Source organism: Myodes glareolus, chromosome 10 (genome assembly GCF_982192425.1).
Source record: "Myodes glareolus chromosome 10, mMyoGla1.1, whole genome shotgun sequence".
Taxonomy (NCBI): Eukaryota; Metazoa; Chordata; class Mammalia; order Rodentia; family Cricetidae; genus Myodes; species Myodes glareolus.
Window position 1 is genome coordinate 17,596,665 of NC_142035.1, and position 17,441 is coordinate 17,614,105.

The following is a 17,441-nucleotide window of genomic DNA, read 5'->3' on the forward strand; positions in this document are numbered from 1 at the left end:
AATTTGATAGAAGCTATATAAATTTTGATTTGGGTGTCTTCCTTGGACCAATGATAGACAATACTCTCTGGTGACGGTTAGGTACTGGCGGCAAGCTAGAGATCTGAGACACACAGCATCCTGCAGAGAAACCACTAATCCTTAACAGTGCGCAGTACTTCATTACAAAACTGAAATAGTCTAAAGGTTCTGTGTACTGAGTATATTTTTTGCAGTGCTAGGTATTAAACATAGGGCCTTGTGCATGTGAGGCTGTGATCTACATTCCCAGTTCTAAATTCATTCTCCACATTATGATGTCATCAACCAATGGTGCATTAATGGGGATGCAGCCCCATCATAAGCCAAGGAATATGTGAATGATAGTGATCATTCTGTGGCAGTAACTATACCATTGAATTATAAATGCAATAATTACCGGCAATATCAAGTAGGTATTCATTTCACAGCTGGTACAGTACTAAGTGATTTTCATGAATTATCTCCTTTATCAAAAAAAAAAACCCTAAGAGAGAAAGGGATGGCAAAGATTGGTATGAACGGCTACAGGGAAAATATTGTAGGTCTTTGTCTAAACTACTCTATTCTGTACCTGCAGCACTGCGTGGCAGCGGTCATAGACAGTTCAAGAACAGGTTAACAAATGCATGTCGATAAAACTTTATTTATAAAACCATTTCCTATGGCTGTTAGGTCATAGTCTACCAACCACAGATAAGTTAAATGATGGTGTCCCTAAAGGAGACCTTTGGGTCTCCACAGGGAAGAAGGCAAGGATATGATGTTCCCCTTTCACATACCCTACCTCTGGTTCTTTCTTCATCATTCCCGTTCTTGAGGGAGGAGAGAACAAAAATCATCATGTCATGTGACTCCCCAGGGTGAATCGTCAGTTCAGTACCATCAACGAGAGAGAGAGAGAGAGGGAGAGAGAGAGAGAGCAATTTTTCTTTCCCAGGAGAACCCTGCCTCAGAGGAGACCACCACACTGGATAGGCAGGGGGCATGTCCATGCTTCTCAGAGACCAGAAATTTGAAGGAACCCGTGTTGCCTCTCCACAGACACCCACACTAAAGCCACCCAACAAATCAATAGTCACAGAAGAGTACCAGACCCACCCTCTTTCATGACACACTTAACCAAAAGGCCACCTAGGGTCTCACACCCGGGTTCCTTAGCCTCTGCAGTACTGCATTGGACTGACAGTATTCTCAAGAAGTATTCTGAATATTATGGTATGTCTAGCTGCATCCTAGCCTGTTCTCATAGCTGTGATGATCAAAACTGGCTCCGGACTTTGGGAGACGGGAACAAATGGCCTCTAGCTGAGAGCCATTCTCTTAGAGTGAGGGGTGACCATGGCTCTGGCTCTCAGCTATGTGTATAATTCCCAATTCTAGGAGCTCTGGGAAGACAGCAAGCTCTCTTGGTGCCAAGTAAATGCTCTTTTTCATGGTATGAAGGAGACACACTTATCCTCAATTAGCACCTGAGAGCAGAGATCTGAGTGACAAAACTCATAAGCATTGGAGCCTGGGCTTGGAGCTAAGACTGTCAGATGCCCAAATCTGTACTTTTTTAAACAATCAGTCTGAGTAAGACTGTGAACAGTCACTGTAGACTTTTCTGGAATTGAAAATGGTTGGCATAATAAAAGCCAGATTATGCCTGCCCTTTACTTGGAGCTACTAAAACCCTACCACAGCTTTACAGGTAGATGCTGTTCTCCCTACTTCACAGGTTAAAAAACAAAACAAAAAAAAAAAAAACTGGGGTCCAGATTACTGTTCTCCCCATTTCACAATTGAAAAGACTGAGGTCCTGCAAAATAAGAAATAATTTGAAGTCAGCACAGAAAATATTTTTAAGCCTCCCCCCCGCCTGGCTTCATTCACAGCTTCCGCATTTTAGAACCAAAGAAGTTGGACCTAAACTTCAATAGGGAAGCTACATACAGTTTGCTTCTTAAGACTGAACCTTTCTGGCCACGTCCGCTCACAATAAAGGCTCAGTGACAAAGAACACTTATGTGCCCCCTTTTTTGACCTTGGCCTCCTATGACCTCTGGTTTTTTTGTTTGTTTCTTTGTTTTGTTTTCTGTTTGGTTTGGTTTGGTTTGGTTTGGTTTGGTTTGGTTTGGTTTGGTTTGGTTTCCTGCAGCTTTGTATGCAATACTGGCCTGAGAAGACCTCCGGGTGTTATGGTCCCATCCAGGTGGAGTTCGTCTCCGCAGACATTGATGAGGACATCATCCACAGAATCTTCCGTATCTGTAACATGGCTCGGGTGAGTACCGAGCCGCCATGGCTCCCAATTCCCCTTCTTTGCAGAACAGATGGAGGCTGCTGGGAGAGGATCCCACTGAGCCAGCCAAGAGTCTGTTCCTCCCTCCTGATAAGCTCTTCCTTAGGGAAGTGATGTCTGTGCTGATTCCGACTCCAGACCCAGCAATGACTCTAGCACAGATAGATGTTCAGAGCGGCATCCAGCCTGCCAGCTGCCTATTTCCTGACACTCTAGCAGCCATGTAGACAAAACTTCCCAGACATTCGTTCTTCCCCACTCTGGCACACTGCACTGGTACCCTTCGTTTGGATCTTAGGAGCTTTGGACCAGTTCCTACGAACATTGACATGGACCACAGTTAGTTGCTTATGAAGGGATAGTTACTGTTTGAGTCCTGGGTTGGAGGGGCCCATTAAAAATCTGTGAAACAATGGCTAACTACTCTTGCTCTTTACTGAGAGCTCAGAGAGACGATACTTGGTCTCTGTTCTCAGTTTACTACCAAATAGAAATAAGCTATGCTCCAACTAATGACCTTCAAAGAGAAAGAATTCTACTTGACAGAACAAGAAAAGTGTTCCTAAAGAAAGTAACATCTGAACGGTGTTTGAAGAATGGCAGGACTTTTCAAGGTGTGGAGAATTTAAGCAGCATGCACAAGGGAATGACATTAGGTATAAAGACACTCCGTGCCCATAATGGCACAGCTAAGGCCCCAACTCTGTATGATTTCTACTCTATTACAGCCCCCAGGGAATCTGAAAGGCTTGTATCCCCAGATATCCCCAGCAGAATAGCCCTAAACAATGCTTATTCTCAGCCACAGGATGGTTACCGTATCGTCCAGCACCTCCAGTATATTGGCTGGCCTGCATACCGGGACACACCCCCTTCCAAGCGCTCTCTGCTCAAAGTGGTCCGACGGCTGGAGAAGTGGCAGGAGCAGTACGATGGGAGAGAAGGACGCACTGTGGTCCACTGCCTGTGAGTACCACAGAGATGTCTCCAGAGCAGTGTAGCGGATGGGTGACAGATTATTGGAAAGTGTTTCTGGTTGCATATGCCAGTCCTAGGCATCATATCAACATCCTTTATAATTGGTGATACATTCAAAGGAATTAGAGTCCTTTAATAAACTGAGGTGCCAGTTTTTCTAAACTATTGTTGTATGACATATTGCTAAAGCAAAATACGGTAGGCAGTTCCCTTCCCAGTGCTCCCAGTACAGAAGTGAGTTCCACTGTCTAAAAGGAGGTGTGTGCACCATCCAACTAGGTACAAGAAAGCTTGGAATAAAGTGCATCCCACGGACCGGAGCCCCCTTGTGTTATTTCCTCAAGGAGAAGAAAAAGGATGGTACTGTATTAGCTTAGTTTAAGTCTGGCATTTAAAATGACCCACCTCATCCTGTCCGCGAGGCAGATATGATCACTTTGCAGTAAGCAAACTAAAAGCATGGATGGGTAAGGGAAGAGAGCAAGAGGAACTCAGTTTGAATTCTCCAGACTGCGAGCTGGTGTACTGCCTGCTGTCCCACACTGCATCTAAGAAGAGGGAGGATGAAGGGCATGCAGGATGAGGACCTCTTGGACAGTGTGAGGACAACTTGGACTTGCTCACTGTGTCAGCCTCCTGGGATATCTCTTACCTTGTGCTTAGTAGGAATAGGGACTCAGAGAGCCCGAGAGGAAGACCCTACTCCAGTAGATAGATTTTTTTCAAAGCCCTGAAATTTGTGTCCCACAAGAGGTGCAGTGAACTTAAGACTAGCCACTGGTATGATTTTTGCTTCCTGTTTTGGGATGGGTACAGCTCAGTACAATGGGCCCCATTACATTCTGCTAAGTAGAGATCAAGATCCTTAGAAGATTGTGGCTGGCCAACTACATCATCAAATATTAAAAAAAAGTACTTAATTATGTTACCCTTGTTTTCACATCTGTCCATTTGGATATGTTGGAGTAGATCATGTGTAGAGCCTGTAGTGCACAAGCATGAAGCGTTTAGAAGAGAATAATGTATCTGTCAACAGAGAGATTTACAAATGCCATAGCAGAAAATACATAGGTACAATTCCTTAAGATCACATGTCACAGAGTCTACCATGGGGCAGGGTTCTATGAAGAGTTCAGACCAATACACAATCTGCAGCCAAAAGAGATGTATGCAGGATATCTACAGCCATCAACTTGTTAGAGCATCATTTTGGAGAGAAACGACTAAAAGTCCTTCCTCTTTTAAAAAATCCTGTATTGCAGAACATCTGAACCACACTTTTATCTTCTTGTCAGAATAATTATTTCTGGTGTGAGTGGAGACATTAATTATCTTTTATTGGCCTCTGAATTGAGTTGCCTTTTCCAAAGTTGCTAATTGTTCACCTTCTTCCAGATAGGTGGTTCATATGTGTCAGGAAGGTCAGAGCTTAGAGCAGGTTAAATACACATGTGCGCACTCAGAACTGAAAAGCTCCCACTTGTAGAAACTTCTGTCTAAGGATAGAGTTCTGCACGGACTCCAGGAAGATACTGTGTGGTGTATCTTCTCAGGGTGATGGACAATGTCAGACATGCCAAGCTGTCTCTAACTGAATACCACAGAGACTAGAGACTGTTTTCCAACCCTGGCTCCCTCCAGTTTCTTCCAACACATTAGATGCCCCCTCATTAGCACGGAACAATGTCCATTCCTCAGGACTCCCATGAGGCCCTAAGATGACGCATCTTTTTTCCTTCATCCTCTTGGTCCTAGATTCTGTTTCAAAAGATACTAAACCCTCCTTGCTGGGAAGGCTTCCTACACTCCAGTGTTTTTATTTCCTAGTCTATGGGGGCAGGAGTGGTTTCTTTGGTTGGTTGTGGTTTTTGATTATTTTCACCCATGTCTCACTTGCTCTAGGTGACCAGCACAAGTGTGTCACCCTACCAATAGAGACCTGGACACGCTTGGGGTCCCCCAGGCATCATGACAGTCACTGAAATGCAGGCACCCACCAGTTAAGGGAGGATGATTTTGAATATTTGAAACATCTGGTTGTTAGGTTTCCTGTAGGTGAAGCATCTGGGAGATTGACTAAGTGCCTTCGTTTCTGCCCAGATGTTCCTTAGACACAGACCATTACATGAAATCATTAGCTGCCTTTGGCAGCTCGCCCAGGAGTTCAGAGTCAGGTAAGTTCCTGAAGAGGCTTGTTTCCATAAGGGTAATTTATGGAGCTTCAGAAAGAAGGAGCAACTGAGGATGGCCATTCCAAGAATGCTCAGTCCCTATTCCCAAGACCAGTAGGACCCTATTTAAATAAGATTTATAAGGAGAGCCATGAAATTAGTCTGGTGTTTCAGATATACCAAGCCAATGTCCCAGGACCACAGCCCAAAGTTGGGGCTAGCTATCCCAAGACTCAAAAACTACTGTTGTCTTTATTAGAAGATAGAGAGAAATAGTAATAAAACTACCTAGTGACTTGCATTGTTTTCAGTGGCTGTCTGGTAGACACTGAGTATCCTTTTGAGCATGGATGTAGGTACCACATGTACAAAGACACAATACCATCCTGCACTGAGAATGTAGAATAGTGTCCCAGAATGATTATAAAATGCTCACAGAGCCAAACAGACATCAATCTAACTAAATGCTCAAAGGTCACATAGTCTAACATCTTTATTAAATAAATGGGGAGCTCAGGACACAGACCAAGAAGTGCCTTTCACAAGGTCAAAGAGGATTCAGAGCCCCAGTAGGATTTAACCCAAAACCTGTGACTCAACTCAAGTTTTTATGGTTGTCTGCTCACACAGCTGCTAGGACAGTTACTACTGGCTCCCACGATGCAGCTTTAGGATCAACATGAGTAGGGGGTCCTGGGGATTTGGCTCATCCGTTCACTCTGTGTTTAGAAACGGAGGCGGCCGCAGCGGAACCTTCTGTGCCATCTGCAGTGTGTGCGAGATGATCCAACAGCAGAACATCATCGATGTGTTCCACATCGTGAAAACACTGCGCAACAATAAGTCCAACATGGTGGAGACACTGGTGAGCTGCCAACAGCCGTGATCCAACAGCCAAGGTCTTCCTGTCCCCTGGACCTGAAAAAATGTGTCTGTAAACAAGACACACCCCCAACAACCGGTTTCTATTTGAATACCTGTAGTCTATTCTACTGGATAATACTGTCACTTTTCCTGTGTCTTTCCAACCCCACTGATTTCTCTTTCCTGCAGGGCAACCTAAATAGTAATCCCAGTCCACTTAGTTTGTTTTGCTTTCTGCCTGCTCCTTAAAAATGTCACTAATTCGGACTCCAAGGAAGGATTATAGAATAGTAGCTTGTGAATTAGGTTTTCAATTCAGCCCAAGCCTGTCTTCCCTGCTCAAGCCTGTTCTAACTCACTTACACTAATATTTTACCATATAAAGCATTAAACTGGGATGCTTTGGAGAAAGGATAGTAAAGCTAGTGGGAAGGCAGAGCCCCAATGTTAAGATCTGGTCTAATGGTGGAGACAACCCATCAAGGAACTTGACTGTAAGTGTCTGCATAGCTGCTCAACGTGTGGTGAGATCCTACATCCAGATCTCTGGATGTGGTCCAGAGACTGGTAGAAGCAGAATCACCTGGGAGTTTGTGAAGAAGGCAGAGTCTTGAGCCCCATCCCAAACTGGCCCAATCAGAATCTTCATTTTCAATATATGCCCGTGCATGTTCTGCATGCAGGTTATAGTTTGAGAAGCCTTGGTGTACAATGTAGTAACTGAAATGGCATGATCTCAGTTGGTCATTCTGGGAAGGGTGAGTAGAAGCAGACATCAGTTAGGATGTTAAAGGTTGTCCAGACATAGAATATTTCTATCTGGTATTTAGTGTGTGTGCATACAGTTTTCTCCAAAATCTACCTCTCTAATCTAACGCACTCTTTTATGTTCTATCTCTCTCTTGTCTCCATCTCTCTTCTCCTCCTCTCAGGAACAGTATAAATTTGTATATGAGGTGGCACTGGAATATTTAAGCTCCTTTTAACCCAGTTGGATGAGAAACCTGCCAGAGTCCAGAGGCTGCTTGTTGCAGTTGACCCTCTTTTTCTGTGACTGACAATGACTGGTCTCAGGAGTTCGGAGGTGGCACACCTGCCCAACTCCAAGAAGAAGACTGGTGGTCTCACCGTGGGCTCTGCCATGGGCTCTGCAGCTTCTGGCGGGTCTTCTGTAGCTGTGGGAGATGCTGCTCTGATGGGGCTGAGCTTCCCTTCTACACCTGATGACATTGGGCCCACAGAAGTTTACACTCAAACAAGGCCCTGGACTTTCGATCCCCAGACCTCTTGCTTTTGTTCTTTCTGAGTTTGTTAATCTCATGGCAAGCGGACTGTGCAGGTGATGGGGTGTGGGGAGCTGGCCAGCCCCTCCCTTGCTGTCCTTAGGAAGACTGGGGTCAAAGTTCTTCTTCATTCTATCTTGCAAAGGAGAGTAATTTGGGGGATCACTGGGTTATTGGGTTCTACAATGTCCTACAAGGGTCTCTGGCATGAGCCACTTGCCAGTCTGTATTAGTGTGACTTCTGGATACCTCCCCTAGACCATATCAGGGGTCCTCTTCATCTCACACCTAACCTGTGCTGGGTTTGACTCATGACTCCTATCTCCAGCCAAGACCTGACCTTCTGTATTCTCCTGGCCAACCAGCTATTTCCACATTATACTTGGGCAAGGGTTTCCTCTGCTTTTCCATAGTGTGTAGGGGAGGAGGATTCATAGGAAATGTTGCAGTACCTTTTTTAACTTTGTAGAAAGGACCACTCTCCTGGGCAGGTTCTGACTGGCCTGTATGGTATAACCCTGTGCTCCCTAGGTGGTACTTTCTGTATGAAAGACAAACAAGAAAAGCTTTGATTGTTCTCCCAAGTACATGTGAAAAGAAAGAGTATGAGAATATAAACCCTGTATTCTCTTCTGTCAGAAAAAAAAGAAAGGAAGAAAAGAAAAAGGTAGGATGGCAGTTTGAGCGTGCGGCTGTAAGATACATTTCTTGGACTTATCATGTCCCCTGGCCATTCCCTTGAAAAGTCCCACTGATAACACAGCCTTTGAACAAGTGAGGTGGCATCCCTGGGAGTGGTCCCTGGTTTGGGGGGAAAATACGGAAACAGCTTTATAATTTGTCTTTCCAAATTTGAACACTTCCCTAAAGAAATCCGGCTGCTGTTTTGAAAATGGCTACTGTGGCCCCCAGGTTGATTTTCAATACATTAAGCAGGTTTAGGCCCTGAAGCTTTCCTGCAAGCCAAGTGCCATTCTTCTCCCCTCCCATATGACATCTCATCGCACCCCTGAAAAGGGTTTGCATCACCTTCATTTTGTAATTGAAGAAACCCGAGCACCTTCTTCAGTGGTGGAATTCAGGATTCAAAAAGACAGGTGATAGCAATGAAACCTCCCTGCCATTTTGTTCATGCTTTCCCAGCCACACAGTTATTTAATGGACGAAAAATAAGGCTCGAAACTTCTGAGCAGAGAGAGAACTCCATGAGTAGAAAATTCAATTCTTTCTTTCTGCTATCAGTTCTTCTCGGTAGCCCAAACTTTCAGAAACATTTTTATTAACTCATTCCCAGTTCCCCAGGAAAGCTAATCTTATCTAATTTCTTCATTGCTAAAAACAATTCTCATGTTCCCTCAGGGTCCAAGGGAGCCAGGCTGGGAATCTCTCTAGCCTGGGCTGAGCCACAATATTTGACAGCCTTAATAGCCAGGGGTCTAGAAAGGTCTATCTCGCAGACTGATCTAGCCGCAAAGTATGAGGGACACAGAATCCAATAAGGTACACATTGCCCTTCAGGCTCACTGTATACTAGGAAAGTTGAGCCACATTGTAATAGTAGAACATACAAGCGTCCTATGAGCCTAGACATGAGAGTAACTCACTCTGCCTAGCAACATCCCTCCCAGCTGGGTCTCAACAGATAGAACAGAAAAAAGGAAATTCAAGCTAAGGGGGTTAATGTGCACAATGGTAAAGAGAAGTAAGAAAGTATCAGGAGGGACAGATGGTGGGAGGTCAGCCCAGCTAGAATAGAGCAGGACAGGGATAACAGCAGGAAGGCAGCCAGAGCCAGGGAGGAAATATAAAGAGCGTGCATGGTCATCACCCTGCAGGCAACAAGAAGCTGGCAGAGCTCAACAGTGATGCACTCAGCTTAGTCTGGGAGAAGGCTCCTCTGGACCAGTAGTACAGCATCTTTTCCTTTCATCAGACACTGTGAAAACATCCTCCTCTGCGTGTGCTTTTAATGTTACCTGTGAGTGAGGGTGTGTGTGTGTGTGTGTGTGTGTGTGTGTGTGTGTGTGTGTGTGTGTGTTCATTATTTTGTTGCTGGAACAAATATGGAGTGGATCATGAAACTCAGCTCTTGTGTAAAACACCAGGTCTCTGCTCTACTATGTAACAGGGTCAACAACCCTGACCTCTAAACCTACAAGGACAAGATATAAAAGGAAACCAGGAAGTCAACTTCCATTGGCATGAGCCCAGGAGCTCTCTAGAAGTTCAAGAACACCAGACTTGATCAAGGAAGGCTGTCACTTTAGAGGTTCAAAAGAAAACAACTCAAAGCAAAGGCAATCAAAGGGGTCCCATGATTCATTCTTCTCCTTCGATGGGCCTCTTACCAGGTAGATTTGAGTCTATCCACAGGCCCCAGCCCCTACTGGTCCTTCTGGTTTCTTGTGGCTCTTGTCTCCTATTCCAAACGGACTTCCCTATAGCCTGCAGGAGTCCATAGCATAACCAATTAGCATGTTGCATGCTATTTTCTCAGATCTTGGCCAGTTCCAACAGGAAGTGGGCAGAGGAAGGATTATTTCATAGAAATCCTGGAATTCATTCTGCTGAGGAAGGGGTGAAGGAGCAGAGAGATAAAGATGACAGTGGTCTCTATCATTTCAAACGATGGGAATTTGAAGAATAACTTCAGGGGGAAAGAAATGTGTGAAAATTCAGGCCATGCTGAGGGAACTCACCAAGGGTTAGCCCATCCCCTTATTTTCTCATAACCCAATCACCCTCAAAGAAAGTGGTCTTAGGCCAGTGTGCACAAAAAGAAAATGAGGTACGTGGATAGAAATGACATTCTTCAGATTCATGTGGAAAACGTGCAGAAGGGCTTAGATGAAATGAAGATAGTACTAAGAAATTTATAAGGTATTTTCACCCAGGAAACCTCCCTGGGAAATCCACCTTCCAAGAGCCTCGTCTCACTTCTATTATAGAATGAGCTCATCTTTACATGAGCCAAGAAAAGGTGCCAAAGAGAATGCTTGCTTAGCAAGATCTTCCTGTTGGTCTCTATTGGAATTTAACTGGAGAAGGCGCAAGACATAAATGAGATACCATCAGCTGTCCTCACTTGGGTGTGTTTATGGCCTGCATGGCTTCAGGTTGGACCACAACTGCATCCCAGCATCATGTTATCTTACCTCTGCTGATAGGATTATCATGGAGGAGGTAGGGGCCTGTCAGCCTCTAGACAGCCATGGCACAGCCCTTTTTATAGAAATGGAGGAGGCCACTTGCTTCAGGTGTTTACCCTCACTGAGGGACTGAGCAATCAATGTCACCTACTCTATGGAGCCAGCAGACTCTACTGTAGACTCAAAAACATGAGTTCACCCTTTCAACACTTCTGAAGTGTCTGTGACTATGGCCATCACTACTTTGCTGGCAAGGAAAAAAATCTAGAGGGAGAACTCACTTGCCCATATAAGCAAATTTTACCTGGTTTTCTGAGCACAGAGACAATATTCTTCCACCTTGGTATCTGGGATTTTTCCTACATGATTACTCTTAACAACAGAAATAAGAGTGAAACGAATGACTCAGTAGATAGTGATAAGGCCCAGTGAAGACAATGGTCAGCTTCAAATTCCTTTAGAGACTCATGTTTTACATTCATAACATATTTGAATTCCATTTGCTAATTTATTCTCCGTAGTTTAAATATGACTGCATAATATATATATTTTTAAATCTGCCCTTTATCTCATACATCTCTCTGATGGACCTTGGGGAATAACTCTGTTCAAGGCATAGCACCTAGTCTTGTTCCTTCCTCCCAAGGTCAATTTTATACTCAAGTTCACATCAACTTATACTCCCCTAAGCACACTGATTGCTGTGTGCATATCCTGACTGCACTGCTCCTGAGATTCAGCTTAGGTCTCTTCTTCTTACAGAGGGTTCTGCAAGGTACCTACTGACAGATTAGAATAATGAGGACTTACCTGCCTGGCATGGTGAAGGTTGAGTCCACAAAACAAGGAGAAACAAGAAGATCCTTGACTACTGAGAAGTGCCTATTGTCTTATTTGAGTCCTATGGCTTTTGATGTGGACAAATCTTAGGATACATGTCACACAAACATTTGGAATCTTAGACACCCTTCGCTTAGCTCTATACAATTCTTGGGTTCCTATACCATCCAGCACTCTAGACAGGTACCACTAGGAAGGACAGATCACTATGGCATGGTACAGCATGGTAAGTAGGATAAGATCTTGCTCTTTGATTTGAACTCCAACTTCACCAGTTTTGGACATTAAATTATCAGGCTGAACAATACGTGGAAAAATCCTTGGACAGATTAGAAGTGGTTAATCTGGATGGCTAGGGTAGGAAAACAGGAAGGCAAATTGAAACTCAGTGTCTTCTCAGAAGCAAGGATGTTTATGGGATGTAGAGCTGAGTGATAAATGATGTGGGGGATAGAATAAAGAACGTCACCCTTCATTAGCCTGTCGCTGGCCACCCCTGCTAACCCTCAGCACCAAGCTAAAACATATGATATGTCTAGCTCCAAGGCTAAGCATGAACAATATGTTGATCCTATGCCATAAAAGTCAATAGATTATTCTGAGCTGAGTTCCCTAAGAATGAGTCACCAACCCAGGCTGATAGACAAGACAAAAGATTCAATGGAGAGATAACTGTGTCATTTGAAAGCCCTGACTTGCCTTTCCCATTGACCAATCAATGTGAAGCCCTCCTTAGCCTCTTGCCAGCTCTAACATACAGCCACATATGGCAGAAAAGTGGGAAAAGTGAATTCAACCATAGACCAACTAGGATTCTGCCTCGTTTGTATGGGTTCCCTGTGTGAGATCGTTTCTAGATACATATCAAAATATCAAAAACTACAAAACTCAGAGCCTTCCCTTTGCCTAACATGGTGTCACCTTTAAAATCCTATCCTTTCTGAAAGGAGGGGGGGAGTTGGTAGACATTGGGGAAAAAGGAATAGATCTAACTCGAGTTTTCTCTGACACATATTTCCGGGTTGTGAAGCTGATCCTCAGAACACACCACAGATATCTCTGTCATTTCTCTGTATGAGAATAGGCTCTTTGAGTTTCTTGGTAATCTTGGGTAGACTCTTGTATGACAGTGGCTATATAACTGTATTATGGAGACCAAGACCACCTCTTGCATACTTCCTGGCAATGTCCACAAGGGGTGGAAAAGCTGTCAAAGGACCACATTCACCCCTAAATTCCATCCATGAATGTTAGGTGTCCCACAGGTGGAGTCAGCATCCACATTGGTAGGCCCCCAAACCTGGTACCACTTTACCTAACATGGATCCACCTAAGAGCTTAGTGGAAGTCTGCTGCAGCTGGTACAGGAGATAGTCAAGGACTATAGATTGGAAGACAGTCTATAGAGAAGACTTTGAAAGGTGGTTAACCATGAGGCTTCCTTCTGGATCTGAGAACCACTCTAGATGGTAAAATGAAGACTCTTTGTTGGAAAGTTCAGAGAATAAAGCCTAGGGGCCCTGGAATATTAACAAAGTAATTGTATGAGATCTGGGCCATGGAGGGTACCTAATGTGGGTCATGGTTCTTCAGTGAGAATAACTTCTAAGGGCTTTGCGTGCAAATTCATGTTAGTCTAGAAAAATGTCACTCTCCTGAAGGGACAGGCAGGATACCAGTATCCATAATCTTCATAAGACTGCGGATGCTTGGATAGAGTCAAGCAGAGTTTGCTACCCTGGTGATTCCTATGGGGGGGGTGCTAAGATGAATGAAGAAACAGGGCCTGTAAGGAAGAACTTGAGACTGTCCCAGAGGCTAGTTAACCATTTCATACTTCCCAGCGGAAGCTGAACTTCTCCATCTGCTGGTGTGAAGAAGCAGCTTTGCTGTGCAAACTTTAAAGTTAGTTACACCTTGGCTGGGCAAATCCTAGCAGAGTGAGAGTCGTGTTTGAACCAGTCCCTGCAAACTGTAAGCTAAGCAGGTCGTGCTTGGTATGTGAGGTGGAAGCCCCCCTACTTTCCAATCCAAAAGCAGCCTTAGCTGTGTATGGTTACCGCCAATCACAGGGAGCAGCTCCTTGGCCATACACCTGATGCTTACTGAGAAGGACAGCCATCACCCAGACTCACTGGCCATAAAGGCTCTCAGTGACAGCCAGAACCAATAAAGGTCCAGGCAGGAGTCGGAACAAGACTTCGCTTCCTGCTAACTCCAAAGGTTGATTCAGCCTTCAGTCCCTACTCAAGGCCTATAGGAAAAGATTTCAAAAGCACAGTGATTCTGTGGGCACCCAATCATGATCATTCCCAATGCATACATTTTATTACCAATTGGATCTTGGGATAGCCCAGATTAACTCATATTTGCAATCAGGCTCAAAATCACATTCTACCTTCTCTCTCAACCCTATATCCTAGAAGCCAATCAAAGGTCCAGTCATAGATAGCCTCTATGGTTGCCTTGGCTAGTGGCTACCAGTACAGCTATCCAGGGGCTATCATGTGGTCCCCAGTCTATACTAGGGAGGCTGACATTTTCATACCCATGTGGCGTATGATATCACATGAGACCAAAGTCTCCACACTATTTGAAGCCTCCACAAATTCCAGTGGCCTGCACTTGTACAGTTTGGGTGTTTGATAGATAAAGCACGTATGAGAAGAGAAAACAAAATAAATCAACTTCAAAAACTAAAGCCAGCACTGTGCTGTCAATTTTTTTGTTTTGTTTTCTTGTTTTTTCCTTTTTCTTTCCAGTTCTAGCTTCAAAAAACAGAAGGTAAATAATGTCAGGTCAATGAATATCAAATATATTTTTTGACTGTACATTAAAGTGACGTGTAATCTTTTTACACCTGCAAGTCCATCTTATTTATTCTTGTAAATGTTCCCTGACAATGTTTGTAATATGGCTGTGTTAAAAAATCTATACAATAAAGCTGTGACCCTGAAATTCATGTTTTCCTAAGCTATTCACACTTGTGTCTTCCTGGGAGTGAGGGGGGGATGAGAAGAGACAAATTGAAACACAAGAATTAAAGATACTACTATCAGCTAGATTTATTTTAATTTGCCTCTTTAATCCTCACAACCATAACACAAGGCATGCAAATGAGAAAGTTGAGGCACAGCAATATCAAGGGATTTTTCCATAAGTGTAACCTGAACTAGTAGAAGGGCTGTATTTTAAGTATTTAAAGCAGTGTGTGTTGACTGTGGTTCCGAATACTGGCTTGAGAATCAATGGGACATTTGTTAAGCAAATATTTTTGAAGTATCACTCTGTCACTCTGTAAGTGTGTGCTCTGTGTGTGTGTGTGCATTCACATGCCAGGGCACAACATGTCAAGATCAGAAGACAACCTTGGGGGTCAACCCTCACCTTTTGCCTTGTCTGAGAAGTGGTCTTCTGTTGTTCACCACTGCAAGTGCCAGGATAGCTGACCCAAGAGCGTCCAGGGATTCTCTTGCCTCCACCTTCCCCTCTGCATAAGCGCACTGTGTGTATCTATGTATATATCACTGCATCCAGCTTTGTGTGAGTTCTGGGCATCCAAACTGAGGTTCTCACACTTCCCCGGCAAATGCTTTTACCCACTGAGCCATCTTCTCAGTCATGCACACTTTGAGGTCCTACATCAAAACTTCAGAGTCTGCCTGTTAGCAAACTACTCATGTAGCAAACCGTCAGGTAGCTACAGCTACATAATAACCAGCAACAAAATTCAGAGATGCAAGCCTTTTATAGCATTCATCTGGGATTCCAACTCAGCAGAATTCTATTATACATTCACCGTCCTGGGGCTCTGCTCAAGGCCAGGCACATTGACTGGGATGGCCATGTTCTATGTGCCTCTTATCTGCTTCCCGCGACCTAGCCTGGGCATATGGTTCTCATGGTGATGGCAGGTACATGAGAGACAGCGTTTGACTAGCCTTTGCTTGAAAGAAACATGCACACAGCATCCTGTGAGCAAACTGAACTCTTTGAAATACTTAGGATCAGGAGCAGTGATTCGTCCTCTTCGTAAAGCCTGTCGTCAATTTTCAAAAAAAAAAAAATTTAGTTTACTCATCCTACCAATGGTGTCTGATTCACCTGTTAATATCTAATCTCAAAGTCACCTACATCACCCATTTCACTTGGAAGATACACAAACATGCCGAACAAGCTAAAGTTAAACAGACACTGCGTAGGGCTTTTTGAGATTTTATTTTAATTGCAGCTTTTCCCCCTTCACTTTCCTCCCTCTAAATCCTTCCATATACCCCTCCTCCTTCAGTTACATGACTTCTTTTTTCATCAGTTGTTAGTGCATTAATGTGTGTGTGTGTATACATACATACATACACACATTTATGTATAGAGACATATATTTCAACATATAACCTCTTGAGTCCGTATAATGTGACTTGTATATATGATTTCAAAGTTCACCACTTGGCAATGAACAACCTATTAGAGTTCTTTTTCCCAGGGAGGACACACATTGCTATTAGAGGGGATTGGAGAGAAGCCCATGAGGACAAGGGACAAGCCAACTCAAAGGTGAAGCTGTTAACCTCTGAGTTTGATGCATATTCTCTACATTTTCTAGCAGAACAGAAGAAACAAAATCCCCCTCTTTGGAGTTTGTTGAGTCCCAATTTCTTTGGCCATATCCAGATGCAAGTGTGACCTGAAAACACAAGCCATGGGTATAGAGCCCATGGTTCATTTGGTTCCCCTTCAACACTGGCAATGAGGCAGGGCTTCTCTGCCTAAGAGGCCTAAATGTAGTTCCAAAAAGACACCCTCCAAAGCTTCAGAGCCTAAAGACCCATGCTTCCCAGCTTGGCCCTGATTGGGAAACCTGGTGTCCTGCCAGCGAGTTAGCCTTGCCACTCTGTCCTTGGTCATGTTAATCTCACTTATTCTGCCTGCTGTAATTATTCTTTGGGGGTCGAAAATGTAATAGATGACGCTGAGAAAAGAAAATTAAAAAGATGAAAAATTATACATAATATATAATAGCAAAGGTACTTTAGGACATAATAACTTTCTTTCCAAAGAGCTAATACCTTTGAAAAGTGTTTTTGTAAAAATCACACATACTCGCCTGCCAGAATGAAATAACCATAAATGAGGGCACAAGTAAAGTTACCATTTAAAAGCATTTGTTACTGTTTAGTCGTTTCAGGTCCTCCTCGGCGCAAGCATGCTTATGTGTAATTTTCTGTGTACTTGGCAACAAATTGTATATTCAGGGACATTTTCTCTTCTTTCTTGACAGCAAGATGTGTCCATCTTTTGATACACACATGCTTACATAAACACCTTTTTGTCTTCCCTGGAGTCTTTCTAGTGCTCTTGGACTAGAAGCTAAGCTAGCTTGGGTGCATTGATGCCAAAAATTATGATAATGCCTACTAAGTGCGTCATCCCAGCTGTGGGGCCAGTGTTAACCCTGAAGAATAGCCTCCCCTGTCTGCTTTAGCCCTGAAGAGAGAGACAGACAGAAGTGGCACATCTTTCTTCATGTGTCCCTTGACTGGAACTTCTAAATGAGTGCTTCTCAACCTATGGGTCACAATCCCTTTGGGAGTCACATATCAGATATCCTGTATATGAGATTACATTGCAATTCACAATAGTAGCAAAATTACAGTTCTGAAGTAGCAATGAAATAATTTTATGGCTGGGGGGGTCATAACAACATGAAGAACTGTATTAAAGGGTCACAACATTAGGAAAGTTGAGAACCACTGTTCTAAAGGTTCCCTAGTCTTCAAAATAGCTCCCCAAGCGGAGGACCAGGCACTGAAAATATGAGCCCATGGACAGTATTCCAAATTCTAACCATAAC

At 43.7% G+C, this 17,441-nt stretch overlaps 1 protein-coding gene across 12 annotated transcripts in view; it reads left to right on the forward strand.

The window, feature by feature from the left end:
• Ptprt (protein tyrosine phosphatase receptor type T) overlaps positions 1-14,552 on the forward strand; it is a 1,106,759-nt gene extending 1,092,207 nt beyond the window's left edge. For all 12 annotated transcript variants that reach the window (XM_085697063.2, XM_085697062.2, XM_085697064.2 and 9 more), the window contains 4 exons: positions 2,162-2,287; positions 3,108-3,271; positions 6,184-6,319; positions 7,251-14,552. In XM_085697063.2, coding sequence (XP_085553189.2) covers positions 2,162-2,287; positions 3,108-3,271; positions 6,184-6,319; positions 7,251-7,304 — 480 coding nt within the window. In that variant the 3' untranslated portion in view covers positions 7,305-14,552. The remainder of the gene's footprint in view (positions 1-2,161; positions 2,288-3,107; positions 3,272-6,183; positions 6,320-7,250) is intronic.
• The last annotated feature ends 2,889 nt before the right edge of the window (positions 14,553-17,441 follow it).